This window comes from Danio rerio, chromosome 10, assembly GCF_049306965.1.
Source record: "Danio rerio strain Tuebingen ecotype United States chromosome 10, GRCz12tu, whole genome shotgun sequence".
Classification (NCBI taxonomy): domain Eukaryota; kingdom Metazoa; phylum Chordata; class Actinopteri; order Cypriniformes; family Danionidae; genus Danio; species Danio rerio.
The window spans coordinates 37,600,657-37,625,000 of NC_133185.1; the positions used below are offsets into that span (position 1 = coordinate 37,600,657).

A 24,344-nucleotide genomic window follows, 5' to 3' on the forward strand; every position below is an offset into this window, starting at 1 on the left:
TTATAGCAGTAAACAATGTGTTAAATCCTACCTACAATCCCTTGTTTATTTTTGTTAGCTGGATAATAACTTTACTGGAGGGCTCATAAGGCTAATTGAAGCATTAGCCTGATCAGTTATCAACACATACCATCAATCTCACATAAATGAAACCTCCATAAACAGAGCTGGTGAATGTAAAGTGTTCTCAGAATGCTTAAAGGCTCATTTAAATCTTTGAGTGTGCACTGCTCTCTACCTCATGTTGTGTCTCTGTGTCTCTTTCTCTCCCTCTGTCGCCCTCATGCTCCTCCTTTGGCAATAACACTGTGCTGCTCCTTAGAGAATGTGAGTCTGGCGTCGGACGAGTCAGCGATTATTATTCCGCGGGTACCTCTGGAGGAGAACCACTGGTGGAACGACCAGAACCACGGAGTCGGGGAGTAGTTCGCTTCGCTCCGGACGTCAAGTACTGACACCAAAAAAAAAAAGCACACCAGACAGACCAGGGCAGGCAGCTATAGACGACAACAATGAAGTCATATTTTAGGACATATTTTTGCAGACTGAGAGAAATGTGTGGAGTTTAAACAAAGTACTGTATGTGTAAATATCTATATAGATGTCATAGATTATTATGACTGAATTCTGAGCTTCCCGAATGAGACGAACACCCATGAATGAAAAGTACCTGCGCTCCCAGACTGTTTGCAACCACTGAAATGGTGCTATAAATGTATTTTTTGTTTCATGCTCTTTCTCCAAACAAACAATGTTGCCATGATGATCATATAGAGTAGCAAATATCATGTCAGTAAGTGCTTCCTTAAAGTATAACAAACTGTTTGAAAGTCTAATAAATGTGATCAAATTACTGTTTACCTGGTTGATTCTTGTGTCTGCTTGCTTGTATTTGTTTCTTACTGTATTTTTATTTTGTATTTATTATGATATATCCAGTACAGCGGCGCAGTGGGTAGTGCTGTCGCCTCAAAGCAAGAAGATCGCTGGATCGAGCCTGCTTAGTTAGCATTTATGTGTGGAGTTTGCATGTTATCCCCGTTTTGGCATGGGTTTCCTAAATTGCTAAATTGGCCGCAGTGTATGTGTGTGAAAGAGTATATGGGTGTTTCCCAGTGATGGGTTGCAGCTGTAAGGGCATTAAGCATATGCATAAGCATAGTATAAAATAAAATTGTATAATTTCCACATAGCAAAATATCTCTGGCCCAGCTCTGGCCCACACAATCAGCTTTTGCTTGGCCCACATGTTGCAGTGAATTACAATACATGATGAAAGTTTGGCTTCTAAACAAGGGCCAAACATGGACCATATTCATTTTCAGCCAAGTTAATAACCCATAACTGGGCCAGACATGTTGGTGTGTCACGACTGCAGTTGAATTTGAAAAACCCATGAAGAATTGTGCTTTATGGCCACGATTGTTCTCAAAGCGACCCGATTGGTAGAATTTTTTCTTTATTCCAAAAATAATTGAAATGCATTTTAAAAGTGGATCAAGACAGGTCAAACTTATGTGGCCCACATATATATCTTTAACATCTAGGCCAAATACTACATATTATCTGGGCCAAGTCTTGCGTGCCACCTTAAAGACAGTGCCACCTCTGCCAGACACGAGCCATGTTTGGCCCATATGCTGTATGCCAGTACCTGACAAATGCCTGCTGTGCCAGATTTACGCCAAATCTAGGCCAGAATTCTTTACTACCTGGGTTGTTAATATGTTTTTCTTATTGTCATTTTATAATAAGGTTATATTACCTAATGCTATTTAATGTGTTTACTAATATGAACAAACAATGATCAATACATCTATTACAGTATTTATTCATCTTTATGAAATTATTTAAGGAAAGTTAAGTTGTTCTTGTGCACGGGGACTCAGTTAGCACTGTCACCTCACAGCAAGAAGGTCACTGGTTTGAGTCCCGGCTGGGCCGGTTAGCATTTCTGTGTGGAGTTTGCATGTTGCATGTGATGATGATGATTACTTATTATTATTATTATTATTTTGAACAATAAATATTATAACTGAAAAATTAAATACATTTAAAACCTTATTATGACAGTTTCCCCCAATACTTTGCAGGTTTCAAGCAACAATTATACGTTTACATTTATACACTACCTAACAAAAGTCTTGTCGCCTATCCAGATTTTAAGAACAACAAATAATAACTTGACTTCTAGTAGATCATTTGCTTATAGAAGTGGTTTATATGAAAGGCAAAGGCCTCTAGATAACACTTTTTTTTACCAAAATAAAATATGATCATGCCTTGATTTTTAATTGTTTAATTAAGGCAGTACGGTCTGACTTTATTTAGACAAAAGTCTTGTCACTTTACAGAAATAATGTACAGTATAGAATATAAAGTCATGCTGCTGTGGAAAAAATATGAATATTGTGTATGACTCCCATGAGCTTGGAGGACTGCATTTATACATCTCTGCAATGACTTAATTAACTAATTAATAAAGTCATCTGGAATGGCAAAGAAAACTGTTCTTGCAGGACTCCCAGAGTTCATCAAGATACTTTGGATTCATCTTCAGCGCCTCCTCCTCCATCTTACCCCAAACATGCCCAATACTATTCATGTCTGGTGATTGGGCTGTCCAATCCTGGAGCACCTTGACCTTCTCTGCCTTCAGGAACTTTGATGTGGAGGCTGAAGTATGAGAAGAAGCGCTTTCCTGCTGAAGAATTTGCCCTCTCCTGTGGTTTGTAATGTAATGTGCAGCGCAAATCTCTTAATACCTTAGGCTGTTGATGTTGCCATCCACTCTGCAGATCTCTCGCAAGCCCCTATACTGAATGTAACCCAAACCATGATTTTTTCTTCACTAAACTTGACTGATTTCTGTGAAAATCTTAGGTCCATGCGGGTTCCAATAGGTCTTCTGCACAGTATTTGTGATGATTGGGATGCAGTTCAACAGTGGATTCATCTGAAAAATCTACTTTCTGCCACTTTTCCCAAATGATCAAATAGAAGTCAAGTTATTATCGGTAGCTCTTACAACTGGGATCAACGACAAGACTTTTGTCAGGTCGTGTGTTTAATGTTAATATTTCTGCAAATGTCAATTTTTTCCAATAGCTATTAAACCATTATCAAATCAGACTCCAGCTCATTATGGACACAAAGGAGGAGGAGGAAAGTTCCTCCCGTGATTGGAAATAGCTGTCGTTTCACTTTTTCCAAGTCAGCAATCCTCTTAATATTCAACGTTTTAGAGACCTAATGAAAATTGACAACTGAAGAGGAAAAGCATTGTAGCTAATAATCATTAGCTAGTTTAACAAGCATCCACCAGCTAACCAGAACCAAACTAAAGGATATTTATAAGCTGGCCGTTTCTAAAGGAATGGCAAACTGATGAACAATAAGCCTTTGTGTTATTCCGGAGACTCTTGAAACTCTGAGATAAAGCCTTGAGCTGGACTGGAGGAGGAGAAAGATTAGATGGAACTGAACATGGCTTTTTGTTCAGACAGCACTAATGCTTCAGCTGCAGCCTAACTGTGTTTACTGCAAATAAAAGACATTAGCTTTGAGTCCTTCCTTTTGACAGCTCATCAGGCTTTCTAATAAACACTTGATGAGTGCGTCATGACAGAGTTATTCAATTACATACTCTCTTTTATACACAACCGTATTAAACAAAGTCTTTATAATAACGTTATGCTAATTTAAATATCTATATCATTCAGAGTAGCAAATATAATTTGATTAAGTGCTTCCTTAAACTGCTTGAAAGTCTAATAAATGTCATTTAAGTGTTTATCTAGTTGTGTTTGTGACTTGTATATTTGTTTCTTGCAGTTGTTTGTTGAATTTTCTTAAGTCATATTTATTAGCCCTCCTTTTCTATTTCAAACATTTCTAAATGACGTTTAACAGAGCAAGGAATTTTTCCACAGCATTTCCCATAATATTTTTTCCTCTGGGGAAAGTCTTATTTGTTTTATTTTGGCTAGAATAAAAGCAGATTTTAATTTTTTTAACCTTTGTGCATGGTTCAAATTGACGACCCTTTTATTATGTTTGGGATGAAAACATCCACTGAATTAAACTGATGTAAAAATGCATCAGATAAATATATATATTTTTTTTTTTTTTTGTGTGTGTCAATCTGTTAAATCAACCTCAGTCCTGATCAAAACTACTAAATTGATTAGAAAATTAAAGGATTTTAAATCTTTAATTGTGCGTAAAAAACACACACACACACACACACACACACAAAATCAGGTATTGTCAATATAAAAAGTAATCGTGGACTAGATTTCTTTTACCTTTTATTACAGTTTTGGACATGTGAACGATTAGTAACAACATTGGCTTGGATGCATTGCTAGATTTTCATTTCTCCCCAATTTTCTGTTGGTGGCTGTTTTTGCCCCCATTGACTTCCATTATAATAACATTTGATGGTGCATAAATACACAGTATTGGTTTTTGTTTACTCCATGTAGTTCTGAGAGCTGAGATGCATGTTTTGATTTTCTCAGACACATCAGGGTAAGTGCGCAAATGTCACTTTCACACACTCAAAGACACACATACACACTTTTTAATTTGCTGTTATACTCCATATAAAATCCAAAAACCAGCTTATACAGGCCTATCTAAAAGGGTTAATGGTGCCAGCTGATGATCAACAGTAAAATGACCTCTTCCCAACAGGGAAAACCACCAACAATTAAAAATGCAAGATCATATGCTGTTGTGGCTTTTGTAATAATAATAATAAAAAAAAGTGGTTATAATGGAAGTCAATAAGGCAAAAACAGCCACCAACAGTAAATTAGCGAGAATGAAAAATGAATTACAATCAATCGAAAACATGCAACAAAGGCAACAAAGGCAAATATTATTCTGCTAGCTGAAACACAGAAAAAGTTATGGCCAGATTAAGACTCAAAATCACCCCAGAGTGGATAAAAACATCCCCAACAGCACATAAGGGTAAAAAAAACAACATTTAAAGTCAATATTATTAGCCCCCTTATTTTTTACAAGTATCTAAAGAACAAACCATCGTTCTACAATAATTATATAACCTTTAACATCATAGTACGTTTTTAAAATGTATAGATTTTATTCTTTTATTTTAATTAAACCATCCTGCTTTTGATATTGTGTCATTTTTTATTGATTTATTTCATTTAAAAATAAATCATTTCATTTTCATTTTATTTCATTTTCATTTTATTACATTCATTTTAGTTTTACTGTATATAAAAGGGCTGCAAGGTATTGGAAAAAATTAACATTGCAATAATTAGTCTTTCAGCGATATGCATTGCGATATGAAATATATTTCACCAGATAGATGGAACAACTTTTTGTGAAGAATTCATCATTTTAGAATGTTTGGGGTGATTTTATAGTGAAGTGCATGTGCATACATTAATAAAGTTCACTTTAAACTGGATTTGTACAGAGGAAAACAGCATCCAAATTAGATTTTTTTAATGTTTGCCTGTTAAGTCTTAATGGCAGTTGGACACAAATATAAGAACAAAAATCTAAATGTAAAATGACGCCAGTCTTAACTATAAAAATGTAATTTAACTAGTCTTTGATAAAGCAAAGTTAAATGTTATCACTCCATTGAATGGGCGGTATCAGTGGTTATCAGCTGACAGATATAGAGGCCTTCTAGTCATCATCCATCCACACGGTTAGTCAGCTATAGATCACATCCGGCTGCGGCCAGAAGTTAACGAGAATTATTTATATTGCCCCTACTCCAACCCTAAACCCAAGCCTCACAGTAATGTAAAAAAAAGATCTGGAGTCTTGTCTATTAGTATAGCTGATTAACCATGTAAATGGAGGATTACAGCCGTTATGAAGTTTTTTTAATTGTGCAATAAACATGTCAACCTATATAACCATATAGAGACATGTATTTTGAGGAAAAAGGGCAACAACTGGTGGTGTATTTTGAGAAGAAAAGTGACAACTGGTGGTGTGTGTAGAATGTGTGTTCTGCTGAGGAATGTGTGAGGCCATACCTGTGAACATTGGTATGTGAAAATAAGGGATATGCCCACCATAATAAGGGATCCTTCTCCTACTAAATATGCTCATTTGGAGCTGTTTCATTATAAATAAACAGTTAAATGGTCAGTAAAGCATCAAATTCAAAGCTCTGATGTTTGCCTACAAAGCGACTTCTGGCTTTGCTCCTTCTTATCTGCTCTCACTTCTGCAGATCTATGTGCCCTCCAGAATATTGCGTTCTGTGAATGAACGTCGCCTCGTGGTTCCATCCCAAAGAGGGAAGAAATCACTTTCGGTTTTCAAGAAACAACTAAAAACTCAACTATTTAGTCTCCACTTCACTTCCTAATCTGCAATTGCCTCTCTGGATATACCACTAACTGTACTCAAAATTAAAAATAAACAAATAAATAAATAAAATAAACAAAAAAAATTAAAATAAATAAATAAATAAATAAATTACCAAAAAAAAAAAAAAATTACTAATACTTTCCTTCGTAGACTTTACAGACCTGAAACTTGCCTATAGCACTTATTCATTGTTGCTCTTATAGTTAATAAAATTGCTTCATTGTCCTCATTTGTAAGTCGCTTTGGATAAAAGCGTCTGCTAAATGACTAAATGTAAATCAGGGCTCGAAATTGCGACCATTTTGGTCGCATATGCGCCCGAAAATTAATCTATGTGACCTCATAATATATTTGGCCACATTAGTGCGACTGCTGATAATGGTTGTAGTGCGACCTCTTTTGATTTTTTCTAAAAACGTGCTGAATCGCTCTTCCCTGCCGCTATATTGGTTCATATTAGCTGTCAATCACTCAAGGTATTCCGCTGTCAGATGACAGGGAAGGAGCTTTTATGACCACGGTAATTGCAAACGGCTAAAGAGTAAAGACTTAAAGCACACAGGTTTGCAAACCCCACCTAAAGTTGAGGCGCAGATGAGAGCGATCATGACACGTCACGTGGTGAATAATGATCCACCAGCTAAGATCAGAGTACGCGCTTCTTGGAGAAGGCGCCCGAATCTCCATGTGTTGCATTCACTGCATGTTCAGCGCAAATGTCCGCTAAAAGTCAAATCTAATACTGTACATATCATCGCCAAAGAAGCTCGCCTTTACTAAGTTTACACTGAAACTGCGTCTCATAACAAACAGCGGTATTGCGCCGGTGGTCATCGCAAGAATCTTGCTCAACCTGCTCATAAATTGGGTCGGCTGACTCGCCAGCTTTTCCACTAACACAGAAACATGAAAATCAGCTCAGACTGAACCTTTAAATTGACACAAACTGAAACCAAAACCTTTAAAGAGTGATAGAAGTGAGACTTTACTTTCTTTCGTCTATTCTTTTTTGAGGTGTATATTATTTTTATTTTTTATTTATTTACTGATGACTGCTTTGCAGCTTTCATCCTTGAATTGAATGATTTATTATAATCTTTTGTTTGTTTTGTAGCAGAAACATTATTTATTAAATTGACATGCATATATAAACAGTAGTACAAAATAAATATTTCTTACTGCAATGCTTCATTTTTGTTTGATGCAAACTATACAATTATTTTTCATAAAGTAACAGACTTTTTATAGCAGATAACCTACATTCATGCACATTCAAGGCAGTATCATAATGAGAAATGTAATTCATTGTTACTATTATTGTCATTTTCATCATCACTAATATTCTATAGCCTAATTATTAGACATTCATTTTGGAATTATTGCACACAAATATCAATGTCTTCGCAGCATTAGTTAGATAGTTGTTTCTGGTTTTTGTCAGTCCTATTGATGTTGTTTTAAAATACAATAAATCCCTTAAAAAGTAATTTGCAGCGGTGCTCAATCATTTTTGGTGGGTGCTCCTAAATTTTTTCTAGTGCTCCTAAATTTATTTTGGTGCTCCTAAATATTTGAAGTTGGGAGCACCGGTGCTACCAAGTAAAAAAGTTCATTTCGAGCCCTGTAAATGTAATAATAATAATAATTATTATTATTTACAAAAGAAAAATAAATAATATACATCAGTAGCAAATAAATTAGCAAACACTTCAGCTTATTAAAATTAATAGCTATTATAATGAAATAGAATCAAATCTCAAATCTCAAATCTCATTCTTTACTGTATAATTGACACGTTCTGTTTATAGAGCAACTAATGAATGATTTATTTAGATTTTTTTCTTTTGATTACATTACAAATGCACACATCTAACTTTATAATGCATTTGACTGCTTTCCTAACTGTTTATGCTCATAAAGGATGAAATTACTTGTGTTTGAAACAAATAACTTCCCAAGATCAACATCTTTAGATATTAATAATATAAATTATGTGTATATGTCTGTTAATCATGAGTACAGAATCGGTTTGGGAAACAGCGTCTGATTATCAATATGGAGCGCGTCAACTGACAGTCATGCACCTCTATATGACTGTTTTGATGATTGCATATGAACGGGAGACGACACTTGTAATGAAAAGGAAGGGAATCGACAGAAAATACGGGAGAAATACGGGAAAATACCTTTACGGGATGATAGCGGGATAGAACTGTAAAATAGGGGAGAATCCTGGGAAAAACGGGAGGGTTGACAGGTATGTGTGGGGTCACTATTGTTTATAGCTGCTGGAGTAAGATTACATGAAACACATAGTATATGTAAAACACACATATAAAGTTATATCTGTGAGAGGCTTTCAGGAGAGTAAGCGACATATTCTAACATACAGTAAATGTACAATCATGACAATGTATGTAAACACTCAGAAGATATTTAATGTATGGAGAGAAAACTGGTGTGAAAACAGGTGTTTGCATTGCAAGGGACATGACCCAAAATAGCATGAGCTCCTGCAGATGTACTAAACCTCTCAGTAAAGAGGAAACATCCTAAAATGGTCAGAGTTAAAACAAGATGACCTAGAGGTGGGGAGGGGGAAAAAACTGTATAAAGATTTTGAAGAAGACAGACACTTTGTATGTGACCTGGGTTGAGACTGAGATGAGTTTGCTCCAGGCTGTCTCTGATATTCCAATAAACAAAATGATAATCTTCTGATAATCATAACCTTCTAAGTTTGATTTGTTAAGAGATAAGCCGGAAACCATGACACCTTCTGAGCCTACCAGTAGGCCCTTATCTATCAGCTGATAACCACTGATAACACCCATTTAATCGAGTGATATCACTTGAAAAGGGTGCAGCCAGAATGCTTTAAACTCAATTGAAATGTTTAACAAAACAAAACAAAACAAATGCAATTAATAAACTTTAAATCCACAATAGTTCAACTTTGCTATTAATCTAGAAGCTCCTGATCAACAATCAACAATACCTGACATTACAGATCCAGCGATGCGGATGCACACATTGCGATTTTGATGCTGAAATTATATATTGTGCAGCTCTACTTTTTAGCCATTAAAGTTGTTCTATTAAATTGTTAATCTATTTAAATTGTGCAGCTCATTTCTTCCACAAGATCATTAAATATGCTTCTGTGACTGTGCATTCATTGCTGGAAGGAGTTTTTACCAATTAAGAAGCAGACGGAAGCAGTAATTAAGATATCATTCAGCATTTCTGATTAGCTGATGGCGCACATGTTGATCCTGGTGCAGAGAAATTCTTAGACATATGACATGCTTGTTTTATATGCACGCACACACACACACACACACACACACACACACACACACACGAAAACATAAACACACAACTGTGCAGCTCCTGTAGGAAAACTCTTAGCTTATGAATGTAATATATTTATTTGAGTCAGCATACTGTTTATATTTTCATGTGCGTGTGTGGGATTGAGGTTAAATTGGTTTATATTCGCACATTCGTTAAGTGACAACGTGACATACAATAACATGCAAGCAACATTAGCACAATTTAATTGACTGTGGAGATCGTTGTGCTTTGAGTCATTTGTACAGTAGTCATTTGCTGCTTGTATGATTTCACTATTTAGAATTGGCACTGAATATTCTTATGAAATTATATTATTATGGAGAAAGTCTGAACGTGAGAATATGAACCAACTTTACCTGAATATGTGTTGGTGTGTGATTCCTCCATCTCTTAAATGTACTATGGCGTAGGCCTACTTACAGTAAAATCCAGCTCTGGAGAACTCAAAGATCCAGGTATGATTTGTTTACTTATACCCACAGGCTCCACAAATGAACAAGTTAACTGGGTCATTCTGAATCAAGCACACCTGAGTTAACATCCGTATTTGCATATTCGATTTATAAGTGTCATTGATTGGACGAATGCAGCACGCAACCTGTTTACGTAACGTTACGGCGCTAGCGTCGTGCATTCCAGAAGATTACGATCAAGTTTTTATTTTACTTATGGACTATCATTACTATAAAGGTATCATTTATTATTATAAAAGATTTGGTAATGTAACTGGTGGTGTAGTTTTCTCCTGTTAAAATGCTGTGAGGCACAGTTTTACCGTGACTGTTTTTCCGTGAAGTGAATGAGGCACGTTGGCTATAAATTTATGTAACTTAACGTAATGTTTACAAATATAAATTAATACAAAATTATATTTAAAGGTCCTTAAATAAGTGATAATTGCCTTCTGCAATGTTTTAAAAAATAAATATAGAGTGGTTCAAGTATAATCTTTAACCCCATGCTATTTGCATTTTGCAGGCATGTGGCTTCACGAAGAAGTAATGGAGGTGAATTACTGAGGTGATTAACGTTACTTTGAGTTTACTGAGATAATGTCCTTTAAACTTTACTGTGAGCCTAAATTGTAATGTACACTGCCAATCAATGTTCTTTAATGTTCTGCATCTAACAGACCTGCTAATTCAGACAAAAATGGAGGGGAAAAGCTATGAAAATACAAAAACACTGTAAAAAAACAATGTCACTTATGTGAAAAAAGATGTAATTTTACTGTGAATTTCAGGCTAAAAACCTGCTAAATCTTATTATTAGCTTCAAAGCATTCAATATTTAATAGCATCTTAAGGTTGTGTGTATTCTTCTTAACATCCTCGGTGCTGAATAAGCTAAATGTAAAAAATACATTTACAAATATGAACAAATAAAGTCATTTTTTGTGATAGTTTTCTAATATCTTCTGCATTCGCACCATTTCCAAAGATGAGAGCGTATGATTTTCTAATTTGTGGAGGTCGAGGTCTACTGTATCATCTTATTTTCAAATTATTATTATTTTTGAAGATTTTCTGCATTGTTTTCTTAATAAATATTATGTTACATTCTTATAATTCCAAAGTATTAATATAACATTACTAAAGTAATCTAACAACAATATACATTCAAAAACGAATATTTTATTCTTGATTAGGATATAAGCAGCTTAAAACATTCATTTAATAGATTCTTTATTGGATATATAAAGTATATAGACTAAAAATATATATGATTAGTTCAAATATGTACTGTACTGTACACACACAGCACAAAACTGATTTCAAAGAGTACACCTAATACAACAGCGCCATCTGGTGGCGTATTTGAAAGGGTGGCAAAGCCTCCGATTTTGTTTTTAAATTATTGAGGGATAGTTCACTCAAAAAGTAAGATTTACTCAGCCTCAGGTGCTTCCAAACCTTTTATTAGTTTATTTATTCTGTTGAACACAAAAGAAGATATTTTGAAGAAAGCTGAAAACCTGTATCTATTGACATCAACAAAAATAAAAACCATGGTTAATCATTTTAAATCAATGGTTATTGGTTACAGATTTACAACAATTTTCAAAATATCTTCTTTTGTGTTCAACAGAAGAAAGAAACTCTTAAAGGATTAAAACTATAAAGGGTGAGTAAACAGGCCCATAGCCAGCCTGGTAAAAGGGGTGGGGTTTTTTTATCAAAAAGTGGACCTTTTGCAGTTATAGACCTCATTCTTTTATTTAATTATGAGTTTTAAATACTGCATTTTAGTGGCATTTAAAGCATTATTTTTAGCTGAATTAGTTTGTGGGTGTCATCATAACCACACTTTTTAAAATAAAAAAATAATTCATAAAATTTAGAATAAAGAAATATGAAAAAAAATATTTATTTTTAAAATACGAATAATAATAATAGCAGTAATGTTAATAATAATTAAAAACTGTAGCCTAAATACAAAATACTAACTATAATAAAAATAATAATAACTAAAAACTTTAACCTACTGTAATTTATTAGGCAAATAACAAACTGGCCTGCACATTCAACTTTCCTCAGTCATAATTTGGCCATTTGAATAATAAAAAATTAAAACATAACATTATTATTATTAATAATAATAATAATAATAATAATTATTATTATTATTATTATTTAGAGTTTCACAACTTTTCTAGCCTCTCTTGTAAAAACAAAAAATAAAACATTTGAAAATTCATGGATAACCACAATAGCCAAAATAATTGAATTATAATTTATATAATAATTTTAATATGGTCCGCTTTTGGTGCTTTACACCTTTTTATTGCTCATTTTATCTTTCCAGAATAAGCTCCAAGATTTAAAATAAAAGTTACTTATAAAAATGTTTTCTCCATTTAAAAACAATACAGTAGCAATAGATGACTTTACTTACATGAGATTGTATGTTTTCTTGCACAGCTGAATGTTGAACTCATGAAAAATAATTGTGTGCATTGGCCAAAGCTGATTAGCTGAAGTCACACCGAAGCGACAGCCAACGGAGGATTCCACTTGGTCTTAAAACGTTTTTCGATGGGTTATTTTCACTATTTATAATGGCATAGCAGTAAAATAGGACAAATGAGCTCATGTATGGGACAAATTCTCGACCTTCGTCATTGAGAGGTGGGTCTTATGAACCACCTGAACATCCCCTGGCTATGGGTCTGGTTAAATACGGACTGAGTTTTCATTTTTGGGTCAACTATCCCTTTAAGTAACACAATCAGTCAGTTTAATTACCTATAAAGTGCTGAAAAGGAAAACAAACTAAGAATGACAACTACAGTACATCACATGTAGGTTTTAAGTATAAAAATATAATCAAATTAAACCATTTTCAATACATTATACCTAACGGTAATAACAATAGTTAGATTTATCCCTCTATTAGTGGCTAAAGTGAGATGATTACGTGTTAAAAACATTATAGGTGAAGTTTTCCGGCTGTGGTCTGACATGGAAGTTGTAGTTCCCGATTTTTCTTTTCTGATACAGCAATCCTGCAATGACAGTGAGCGAAAGCAGAAACACACCGACACCGAGCAGAACAAATCCAACAGCCTGCACAGTATTTGATGTGTTGCTTTGGAAAGTTGCTTTAAGAAAATGAAAGAGAAAGAGTTAGTGATGCTAACTGATATCATGGAAGGCTATGGATATTCACATGCATTAAATAAGAAGCATTTACTTGTGTGTAATCTGTTTAAGGGTCCAACAGATCGGGTCAGTCCAAATAATTTAGAAGACCTGGCACTTAGAAGACGGTCACAAGCCTATAAAGAAATATAGAAAAAATAAGAAAAGGTGTGTTTATCATGACATATACATTATACCTGCTACATTGTCTGAGTTTAATTTAATATTAAGTTGGTGTTTATTTAATCTATCCACAATATAGATCGACACAACTGACAACTGAAAAGAAATATAAATACATTTTTTTAAATAGTTAGTACTGCATTATTAGTTCATCCGTTGAATCATTTGTATATTCGTTTATTCATACAATTGTTCAGTCATTCATTAGTTTGTTCGTTTATTCATTTATTTATTCATTCATTCATCCGTTAATTCTTTCATTCGTTTGTTTGATCATTCGTTTGTTAATTTGTTCGTTTGTTTCTTCATTTATTTGTTCATTCTTTTTATAATTCATTTGTTTGTTCATTCATTTATTCATTTATTGATTCGTTCATTCGTTCATTCATTCCTTCATTCGTTCTTTCATTTGTTTCTTCATTTTTTTATTTGTTCATTCATTCTTTAATTCATTCGTTTGTTCATTCATTCGTTCATTAATTTATTTTTCATTCATTTGTTCTTTCATTTGTTTATTTATTCATTTTCTTCATTTGTTCATTCATTCAGTTGTTTGTTTATTCATTCGTTCATTCATTCGTTCATTTGTTTATTCATTCATTCGTTTATTAATTTGATTTTTTATTGATTTGTTCGTTCGTCCGTTCATTCGTTGGTTCCTTCATTTATTCTTTCATTCGTTCATTTATTCAGGTTTGTTTATTGAATTATTCATTTAGATATTAGTTCATTCATTCAATTGTTTGTTCATTTGTTTGATCGTTTGTTCATTTATTCAGTCATTCATTCATTTAGTCATTTATACATTTGTTTGTTTATTCATTCATTTGTTTGTTCATTCATTTGTTTGTTTGTTCGTTCATTCATTCATTCATTCATTCATTTGTTTGTTAATTCATTCATTTGTTCATTCATACATTAGTTAAATTATTTAATTGTTTGCTCATTTGTTCAGTCTTTCCTTCATTCAGTAATTCATTCATTCTTGGTTTATTAATTTGTTCATTTATTCATTAGTTTGTTTGTTCATTCATTCGTTCATTCACTTATATATTCATTTATTCATTCATTCGTTCATTCATTTGTTTATTTATTAATTCGTTCATTCATTCATTTGTTAATTCATTCATTCATTCATACATTAGTTCATTAATTCAATGATTTGTTCATTTGTTCATTCATTTGTTTATTCATACAAACGTTTATTCATTCATTCATTTATTTGTTCATTTGTAATTTATTCATTCATTCATTCATTTTGTAAAATAATTATTTTATAACCATTCTAGACTTATTTATTTGTTTAAATGTACTTCAAAGTGGCCCCAAAATCTATTTAGTCTGCTTTTTTCTTTTAGTCTTTTTGTTTGTAACCTATTTCATCTGTTTGAATAATAATTATAATAATACATGTGTGTATTTATGATTGTTTATTTATAACGCTTCATTCCACTGTATGTCTACACATGCAGTGAAATGACAAAAAAAGCTCAACTTAACTTTATCAGATATACAACAATAATTGTTTTCAGTTGCTGCTTCAAATGATTATTTCCATAAATGCTTTAGTGTGACTTTGGTGTCCAAGTGATTTGTTGGGCCAGGGTATGGTAATATAATAAAAGGAAAGCTCTGAACTCACAGGTATGCATGAACTGTCCTGAAATGCGATGCAGATCTGAATTTCACAGTGCAGGAACACAAAGTCCAGATTCACAACTGAGAAGATCTGCACAGCCACTAAAGACACGGTACCGTTTCCATTCTGAAGAACATTTGTGTGTTTTTCTGGCACAGGACATCTAAAAAGCAGGGAGGAATGTGTGAATACTGCTTTTCTAATACCGGCACAGTTAAAGGTACAGTTCATCCAAAACTGATACTTCTCTCATTATTTACTAACCCTTCACAAAGTGCTTTGAGTTTCTTTCTTCTGTTGAACACAAAACCTGTTAGCATTGACTTCCATGGTAGTATTTTTTTCTACTATGAAAGTAAGTGAATACCAGTTTCAGGGTTATTCAAAATATTTTTTTTAGATTCAGCAGAAACTAAGATAAAGTACATTTTTTGGATGAACTACTCTGTAAAAAATGCAGGGTTTCACACAATTTGTTTATGTTGTCCCAACACAAATCAATTCAGTAAATATAACAGATTTAAGTGGATTGAGCATAATAAAATCTCAATAATTGTGTTAAGCTTATTTTCAGTAAGTAGTTTGAACAAGCAGCAAAAATAATTCTGTATCTCTTTATATGACTACAGAATGATTTGAAATCTGCAAGTGTTATTCACATTAAAGGAGCCAGAGCAAAAAATGAGAAACCCAAACTGAAGCACATTAATATGTCAGAAAATGTCTGCAAAATCAAACAGAATACAGCAATAATCAGAAATATATTTTGGCATATATTGTGTGGTGAGCAGCGTGGTGGCGCAGTGGGTTGCGCTGTTACCTTACAGCAAGAAGGTCGCTAAGTTTGCATGTTCTTCCCGTGATCGCGTGAGTTTACTCCGGGTGCTCCGGTTTCCCCCAAGTCCAAAGACATGCACTATAGGTGAATTGGGTAAGCTAAAATGTCTGTAGTGTATGTGAGTGAGTGAGTGTGTATGGATGTTTCCCAGTGATGGGTTGCAGCTGGAAGGGCATCCGCTGCATAAAAACATATGCTGGATAAGTTGGCGATTCTTTCTGCTGTGGCGACCCCTGATAAATAAAGAGACTAAGTCAAAAAGAAAATGAATGAATAAATTGTGTAGTGTATTGTTCTAGTGTATTCCATACAGGTGAGTGGGCTTGACATACCACCTGTAGGATACACTCCTTCTTCTCTTATGCACCAGGCACTTTGTTAGAAATGTTTCCTAATTTTCTGTTTGTACAGTTGGCTCTTTTATATATTTATATACTTTTTTCTAGAACAACATACACTCATCGGCCACTTTATTAGATACACCTTGCTAGTACTGGGTTGGACCAAAAGGTTGCCTTCAGAATTGCCTTAATCCTTTGTGGTATAGATTCAACAAGGTACTGGAAATATTTTTCAGAAATTTTGGCTCACATTGACATGATAGCATCACGCAGTTGTAGATTTGTCTGCTGCACATCCATGATGCAAATCCTCCCTTCCACCACATACCAAAGGTGCTCTATTGGATTGAGATCTGGTGACTGTGGAGGCCATTTGAGTACAGTGAACTCATTGTCATGCTTAAGAAACCAGTCTGAGATGATTCACTCTTTATGACATTGCACGTTATCCAGCTGGAAGTAGCCATCATAACATTAGAAAGAATACTCAGGTAGGATGTGGCATTGACACGGTGCTCAATTGTTACCATTACACCACCACCACCAGTCTGAACCATTGATACAAGGCAGGATTGCCATACTTTCATGCTGTTGACGACAATCTTCTGGACCTCGGTTGTAACGAGTGATTATTTGTGTTACTGTTGCCTTTCTATCAGCTCGAACCAGTCTGGCTATTCTCTTCTGACCTCTGGCATGAACAAGGCATTTGCGCCCACAGAACTGACGATCACTGTATATTTTCTCTCTTTCTGATCTTTCTATGTAAATCCTAAAGATGGTTGTGCATGAAAATAGCAGTAGATCAGCAGTTTCTAAAATTCTCAGCCATGCCATGTGATTGGCTGCCTAGAAATTTTTGTATTAACGAGCAGTTACGAAGGTGTACCTAATAAAGTGTACTCTATATCAAAAGTCTTTAAAAAATGTATATTTATATTGCAGAACTATTTTTCATAAAATTTAGATTCTGTTGTTATTATTATTATTATTTTGTTGTTTTTACTATTTCAAGGTTACGAATGGTTGTGTAAGCCTTTCACCGTTTAATGTGTTACATAATATCAACTGAAACATGAAGACAGGGCGCCGAGGGCAGGACATAGAGTAGCCATATTACCTGTTATATTTTCACAGCAAAACAACATTTTCGAGCTACACTCACCCGTTATCCAGAAACACATAATTGGAGGGCTGTGATGAATCGCTGCTGGACGTTGCCCAACATTTGTTGATGACTGTTTTGATTTGGGAGATGGTAGTGTTGACCCCGACCTCCACAAATATGTTCTCGTTTTGCGATATAGTGTAATTCTCTGGTAAAGGATGTGTCCCGTTTAGCAGCCGCATGAGAACCTCAAAACTGCCCCATCCATTCACCGGGTCATTGATCATCTCAAAATACCTGCAAAAGACAAGGTTTGACAAGGCTAATGATGAAATAAGATAAAATAAAACAAAACATATTTAGCTTGTTTTAGGCCCATGCAAATGATCGAGGTGTAAGCTCATCAATAAAATACACTGTCAGCCAGCGTTGCCAACTTGTGGCTTTTCATGTAAAAAACAATATTTCATAATAATATTAAAATCTAATCACATAAAATGGCTAACTAATTGTACATCGGTGCCATGACTCTGTTCTGGAGTGCCGGTGTCCTGCAAAGCTTAGTTCCAACCCCTATCAATCAAAAGCTTTTGATAAGCTTTCTAGAAACATTTGTGCATGTGCGTTGAGACAAGTTGTAGCTAAAATCTGCAGGACACCGGCCTTCCAGGACACAGTTTGGATACCTCTGATGTACAAAGTTTATGAACTTGTTTTTATTTTATTTGTGAATTTATTGCTTTTAATTTTGCATTAGGAAGTTAAAGGTTCACTTAAAAATTAAAATATAAAAAATATACTTTAAATATTATATATAGTATATATATATATATATATGTATGTATAAATATATATATATATATATATATATATATATATATATATATATATATATATATGTATGTATATATATATATATATATATATATATATATATATATATATATATATATATATATGTGTGTGTGTGTGTATGTATATATATATATATATATATATATATATATATATATATATATATATATATATATATATATATATATATACATTGTTGTTTTACATGTGCGCTGACATGACTAACAGCCTAGATGTTTCTCCATGACAGGAGATGGCGAGAGAAAAACACGCTCTATAGAGACTGTGGTTGCTGTGGAAGCAGTGTACCCTGCCGGAGCGTATCCCATGGAGATGATGACGCTGCTGGGGTACGTGCAGGTGACAGGCACTTTTAGATGCGTCGTAGTCTGTGAGCTGCTCACATTGTTGAACAGAGTCACACTGAATGAATTGTGAGTGTTGTTCTGAAAGACAGAGAGCATTGGTTACGTTTTACTCTAAGGACTAGTTTATACACTAAACAGCTGAAACCTCAAAAAATAAAAGCACTGCATGTTCACAAAGGAAACAATTAACTAATAGTTATTGTATTCCCCAAGTTGAAATTGCAAAGATTTTTTGTTTTCATTCATTAATTTTCCTTTGGCTTAGTCCCTTTATTCATCAGGGGTTGCCACAGTGGATTGAACCACCAATTTATCCACTGTACGTTTTACACCTCTCATTCATGCACACTCTCATTTACACACATACACTACGACCAATTTAATTTATTCAATTCACCTAAAGCGCATGTCTTTGGAATGTGGGGGAGACCCACGCCAACGTGGAGAGAACATGCAAACTCCAAACAGAAAAGAAACTGGCCTAGCTTGGGCTCAAACCAGCGACTTTCTTGCTGTGAGGCAGCAGTGCTGACCACTGAGCCACCGTGTTGCTTTTTTAGTTTTATAAAATGTAATAATTTTACAGTTTAAAAAAATTATTATGTAAAGTTATGCATTCCTTATTTAAATATGAGCTCATTTGCATAGACTTCTAGCTCAAAATCAAAACATTGAATGGCTCAAAATTTTCGTTTTCACTTTTTGACAAAATGTTTTTTAACAGATCACAATATATAGATATATATATAAACAAACTGTGTTCATGTAAGTGCTTGATGGAGTGGATTTTTTTTTTAAAAAGTCACAATTATTTTTAATCTGATTATTCCATGTATTTTTATGCTCATTGTAATTTGCCAATTGCTTGTCTACATTATTTTTGTGTTCATACAATTTCAAAACAATAATAATAACCAATGTATGGGATAAAATGATTACTTTTTTTTAAATACAGTGCATCCGAAAAGTTTTCATAGCGCTTTACTTTTTCCACATTTCTTTATGTTACAGACATATTCCAATAATGGATTAAATTCATTGATTTCCTCAGAATTCTACACACAATACCCCATAATGACAATGTGAAAAAAGATTATTTAAAATTGTTGCAAATTTATTTAAAATAAAAAAGCTGAAAAATCAGATGTACAGAAGTATTCACAGCCGTTGTTGTGAAGCTCAGGTACATTCTGTTTCCACTGATCATTCTTGAGATGATTCAGAGCTTAATTGGAGTTCACCTGCGGTAAATTCAGTTGATTGGACATGATTTGAAAAGGCATACACCTGTCTATATAAGGTCCCAGGGTTGACAGTGCATGTCAAAGCACAAACCAAGCATGAAGACAAAGGAATTGTCTGTAGACCTCCGGGACAGGATTGTCTCAAGGCACAAGGCTGAGGAAGGTTGCAGAAACATTTCTGCTGCTCTGAAAGTTTCAATGAGCTCAGTGGCCACCCATCATCCGTAAGTGGAAGATGTTTGAACCAACAGTACTCTTCCTAGAGCTGGCCGGCCATCTAGCTGAGTGATTGGGGGAGAAGGGCCTTTGTCAGGGAGGTGATCAATAACTGGATGGTCACTCTGTCTGAGCTCCAGCGTTCTTCTGTGGAGAGAGGAGAACCATACAGAAGGACAACCATCTGTGCAGCAATCCACCAATCAGGCCTGTATGGTAGAGTGGCCAGATGGAAGCCACTCCCTGCCTGGAATTTGGCAAAAGACTCCTGAAGGACTCTCAGACCATAAGAAAATACTCTGGTCTGATGAAACTAAAATTGAACTCTTTGGAGTGAATGCTGGGTGTTACGTTTGGAGACAGACAGTTGTGCCAAGCTTGTGGCATCATATTCAAAAAGACTTGAGGCTGTAATTGCCAATGGTCCATCAACAACATGTTGAGCAAAGGCTGTGAATACTGATGTACGTGTGATTTTTCAGGTTTTTTATTTTTAATAAATTTGCAACAATTCAAAACATATTTTTCACATTGTCATTTTGGGGTATTGTGTGTAGAATTCTGAGGAAATAAATTACTTTAATCCATTTTTGAATTAGGCTGCAACATAAAAAATGTAGAAAAAGTGAAGGTACTGTCACTATTGACTCACCCTCAACTCCTTATAATCCTGTTTGATTTTCCTTTTTGAACACAAAAGAAGTTATTTTAAAGAATGTCAGAAACCTGTAACCAATGACTTCCATATTATCTTTTATTATTCTGCTACATTCTTCTGTTTTTTGTTCAACAGAAGCAAGAAACTTAGGGTTTTACACCTACACTTTTGTTTCAGAACGTATCTCGTTTGCCCAGTTAGCGCGGTTCATTTGGCATATGTGAACAGGGCAATCGCGCTCTGTTCCGCGCCAAAGTAATCGCTCCGAGATCGATTGAATGAGGTGGTCTCGGCTCGATTGAAACGAACCCTGGAGCGGATCGATTGCAGTGAGAAAGCGATCCGATCCGAGCGCGGTTATATCACAGTGTTTTATGGATATGTAATAGGCTTACGGCTATATGAAGAGAGAATTATGAGTATGGCGGGAAGTTTCGCGAGTCTCCGGATGCCCGCAAACGAGTGATGATCTCCCGGTAATCTCGCGTCTCCCTCCCGGTCCTCAAATAGGTATCGTTGCGTACTTTCCCACCCCTCCCCACCGTGTCTCTCCTCAGACACGTCATGCGCGCACCCTGTCAATCACCACCAAACCACCACCTCTCCTGACAGCTGAGCGGGACGCTGCAAAATAAACCCTGACACTCTGACCAATGTAAGGAGAGTTTACTCGCACGTGACTTGTTTTAGCTCTTTTGGTCCGATTATAAACTTTACAGTGTGAAAGCGAACCACTCCAGGAGCAAAGAGCAACATTGTAACAATTGTAATCTCTGTTTCGGAACAACTGAATTGATACACAGGTGTGAAAGCACCCTTAAAAATAATTAAAATAACGTGAGTGTGAATCAATTTAGACTTTCAGGTGAACTATCCCTTCAATTTAAACACTGGAGGACTTACATGTTCTGGTGTTGTGCCACACTTATCCCAAGCTGTGATGAGCCACAAATAAGAATCATCAAACCCAGCGGGCCCGCATTCAGGATTTCCAAGATACAAGGAGGTCTCTGAGATGTTATTGGCCTTGAGGTAATCTCGCCTTATGTCGACTTTTATTAACCAGGGGCTGCATTCAACAGTTATACAGGAGACAGAGTGGCAAGTAATGTTGAGTGTTGTTGCAGGACTGATGGCCTGGATCAGTCTGTTAGCGTAGGTCGAGGAAGCTGAAGACATTGTTGTTGTTGTGAGGTTGCTCTGAACATTAGTCCTGCTCACAGATGGGTTGCCAGTTATTGCAGCGCTTGATAGTTCAGTATAGTTCGTGGCTGGATGAACAGTTGATGCTGTAGCATTAGATGAAGCTGTGGTTATGAGCAGAAACAAACAGATGCAAACAGAGATATCAGAGGAAAATTGCTTGCTGTCATTTAACCTTTATAACCATGACATGACACACTTATACCAACTGTCATTGGGTGTCATCGCTCATTTTAAATGCAAAAATGACATTGTTTGTAATGTGTATTTATAGAGCACATTTATTGTGTATGGCTATACAAGCACTTCACAACCATAAGGCGGGTCTCTCCACATCACCACCAGTGTGCAGCATCTACAGCATCAGCATCAGTGCACTCACCACACATCAGCAATAGGTGTACAGTGATAGAGCCAATTCAGTTGATGGAGTTGATTGGGAGGCCATGATGTGCAAGGGCTGATAGAGGGAATTTGGCCACGTAACCGGGGTTACATCTCTACTCTTTATGAGAAATGCCATGAGATTTTTAATGACAACAGAGAGTCAGGACTTCTGTTTAACGTCTCATCCGAAAGATGGCACTCACTGACAGTAAAGTGTGTCCTTCACTATACTGGGGCATTAGGACTCACAAAGACTGCAGGTTGAGCGCCCCCTGCTGGCCTCACTAACTCCATTTCCAATAGTAACCTGGTTTGTTTCGATGTACCGACAGTAGTGCTTTAACAGAAAGCTGACCGTAAATCTAGCCATTAGACTTGCAAAAACCTGTAAAAATTGTCTGTCTTGGTGTGTTTTATTTTAAACTGTTACAAGTAATCGAAGGCTATCATTATAGATCTGCACATTGTTAAAAAGACACCTCTGTTATCAAACAAAAAAAAGTGGATCAACATGAGAGATTAATTTGCTGCTCTTAACTAAATAACTACAGTAACTTTAACGGATGTTTAAAAGTGCAGTTGTTGATTTGTCCTCAAGAACATTTTTTTGTTGTGCTGGTTAAAAGTCTCTTCACATTCCAGTAGTAATGATTAAAGTAAATGATCTAAATGTATTTATATGTATTTTTATATTCTGGGTAAGGCATAAGACTAAAAATTTTCATCCAATTAAACGTTTTTAGGCCGATAATTACCATAATTCTGATAAGTAGCCCAAACTGTCTGTTAACAAAAGTTGATCTGTACAACTGCGCATCTCTGTTCACGTAGATCCGCCGATGCACGTTCACGTGGTCCGTGGTCACATGGACACGAGTGACAGCTCTAAAAACAAATGCTTAATTAAAATCCTGAATCAATATTGGAGTTACTTTTGCACTCTGGAGGAAGGACGACACTATTGCTGAAGTATTTTTCTAGACAGGTAATGTTATGTTTTGAAACTCATTTAGTCAGAGCTGATGTAGATTTTATTGTTTTGAATGGGTTATATGCACAGAAGTGTTGTTGAGCCACTGAAATCTTCCGGTGAGCGATTGATGTGACTATTTTCAGTTTCACAAGGGATCTTTTACAGCATTGATAATGTAGATTTGTATTTAGTTAAACAACAAAACATCAGTAAATAGCACTGTTCCGCCTAGCCTGCTTTACTGAGCTGAAGTTGGTTTTATATTCACATTGGTTCATTTTTTAACACTGACAACCTGTGATGCGCTCCCTTTATCGTTTACCATGCTACTCTGAATATTCCGTCTGAAACAGCATTTAATTATGAATTAGTAATAAGTGTAATTCCTGCAGTGACGCAGTGGCGCAGTAGGTAGTGCTGTCGCCTCACAGCAAGAAGGTCGCTGGTCGCTGGTCTGTTAATAAATGCTTTATTAACTAAAAATCTAAAATAATCTAAAGTAAGGGACTATTTATTCTTTATAAATGCCTTAAAAATGACAAATAAATGGTTAGAATCTAATGAATATTGTTTTTCTAAAACTACAATTAGAAATAAATACAATTAAATACATTTGGATAACAAAACAACAATATAATAATTTACCCAGTGCAATCGGCGTATACCATGAGAGGGCAGGGATTAATGCCGATTTTTTTATTCATTTATTTATGACATAATTTAAAGTGATTATTAAACAGTGTAAACTACTTTAAAGAGACAAATTATATACAAAATTTGTTTTAAAAAGATTTTTCTTTCCAAAAAAATATACAAATTATATTTTAGTTTGAGCCCAACTGTGCGGGTGGATGATTTTCGGTCACTGGAAAGTAAGGATTTAATTAATGCTTTACTATTGTATCACAATCTTCTGTCATATATTTGCAAATTTTTTAATTTGTCATAACTTTAAAGA

The 24,344-nt window shown here is 34.9% G+C and overlaps 3 protein-coding genes across 22 annotated transcripts in view; 1 reads left to right on the forward strand and 2 right to left on the reverse strand.

The window, feature by feature from the left end:
- map6a (microtubule-associated protein 6a) overlaps positions 1-858 on the forward strand; it is a 40,288-nt gene extending 39,430 nt beyond the window's left edge. For all 4 annotated transcript variants that reach the window (XR_012386447.1, XM_009305492.5, XM_009305493.5 and 1 more), the window contains one exon: positions 323-858. Coding sequence is in view for 3 of the 4 variants with exons in the window: in XM_009305492.5 (XP_009303767.1) it covers positions 323-455 (133 nt within the window). In the remaining variant the exon portion in view is untranslated. The remainder of the gene's footprint in view (positions 1-322) is intronic.
- mogat2 (monoacylglycerol O-acyltransferase 2) overlaps positions 1-10,268 on the reverse strand; it is a 78,162-nt gene extending 67,894 nt beyond the window's left edge. For 3 of the 12 annotated variants that reach the window (XM_073913817.1, XM_073913818.1, XM_073913816.1), the window contains exons 1-2: positions 10,153-10,268; positions 239-497 (exon numbers count right to left, since the gene is read on the reverse strand). Coding sequence is in view for 1 of the 12 variants with exons in the window: in XM_073913815.1 (XP_073769916.1) it covers positions 10,089-10,119 (31 nt within the window). In the remaining 11 variants the exon portion in view is untranslated. 12 annotated transcript variants of the gene reach the window in all.
- Positions 10,269-12,497: 2,229 nt separating this feature from the next.
- The window catches only part of umodl1 (uromodulin-like 1), a 35,540-nt gene continuing 23,693 nt past the window's right edge, over positions 12,498-24,344 (reverse strand). For 4 of the 6 annotated variants that reach the window (XM_073914112.1, XM_073914113.1, XM_073914111.1 and 1 more), the window contains 6 exons: positions 21,727-22,130; positions 18,647-18,783; positions 17,540-17,779; positions 15,199-15,358; positions 13,426-13,510; positions 12,498-13,333 (listed from right to left, as the gene is read on the reverse strand). In XM_073914112.1, coding sequence (XP_073770213.1) covers positions 13,146-13,333; positions 13,426-13,510; positions 15,199-15,358; positions 17,540-17,779; positions 18,647-18,783; positions 21,727-22,130 — 1,214 coding nt within the window. In that variant the 3' untranslated portion in view covers positions 12,498-13,145. 6 annotated transcript variants of the gene reach the window in all.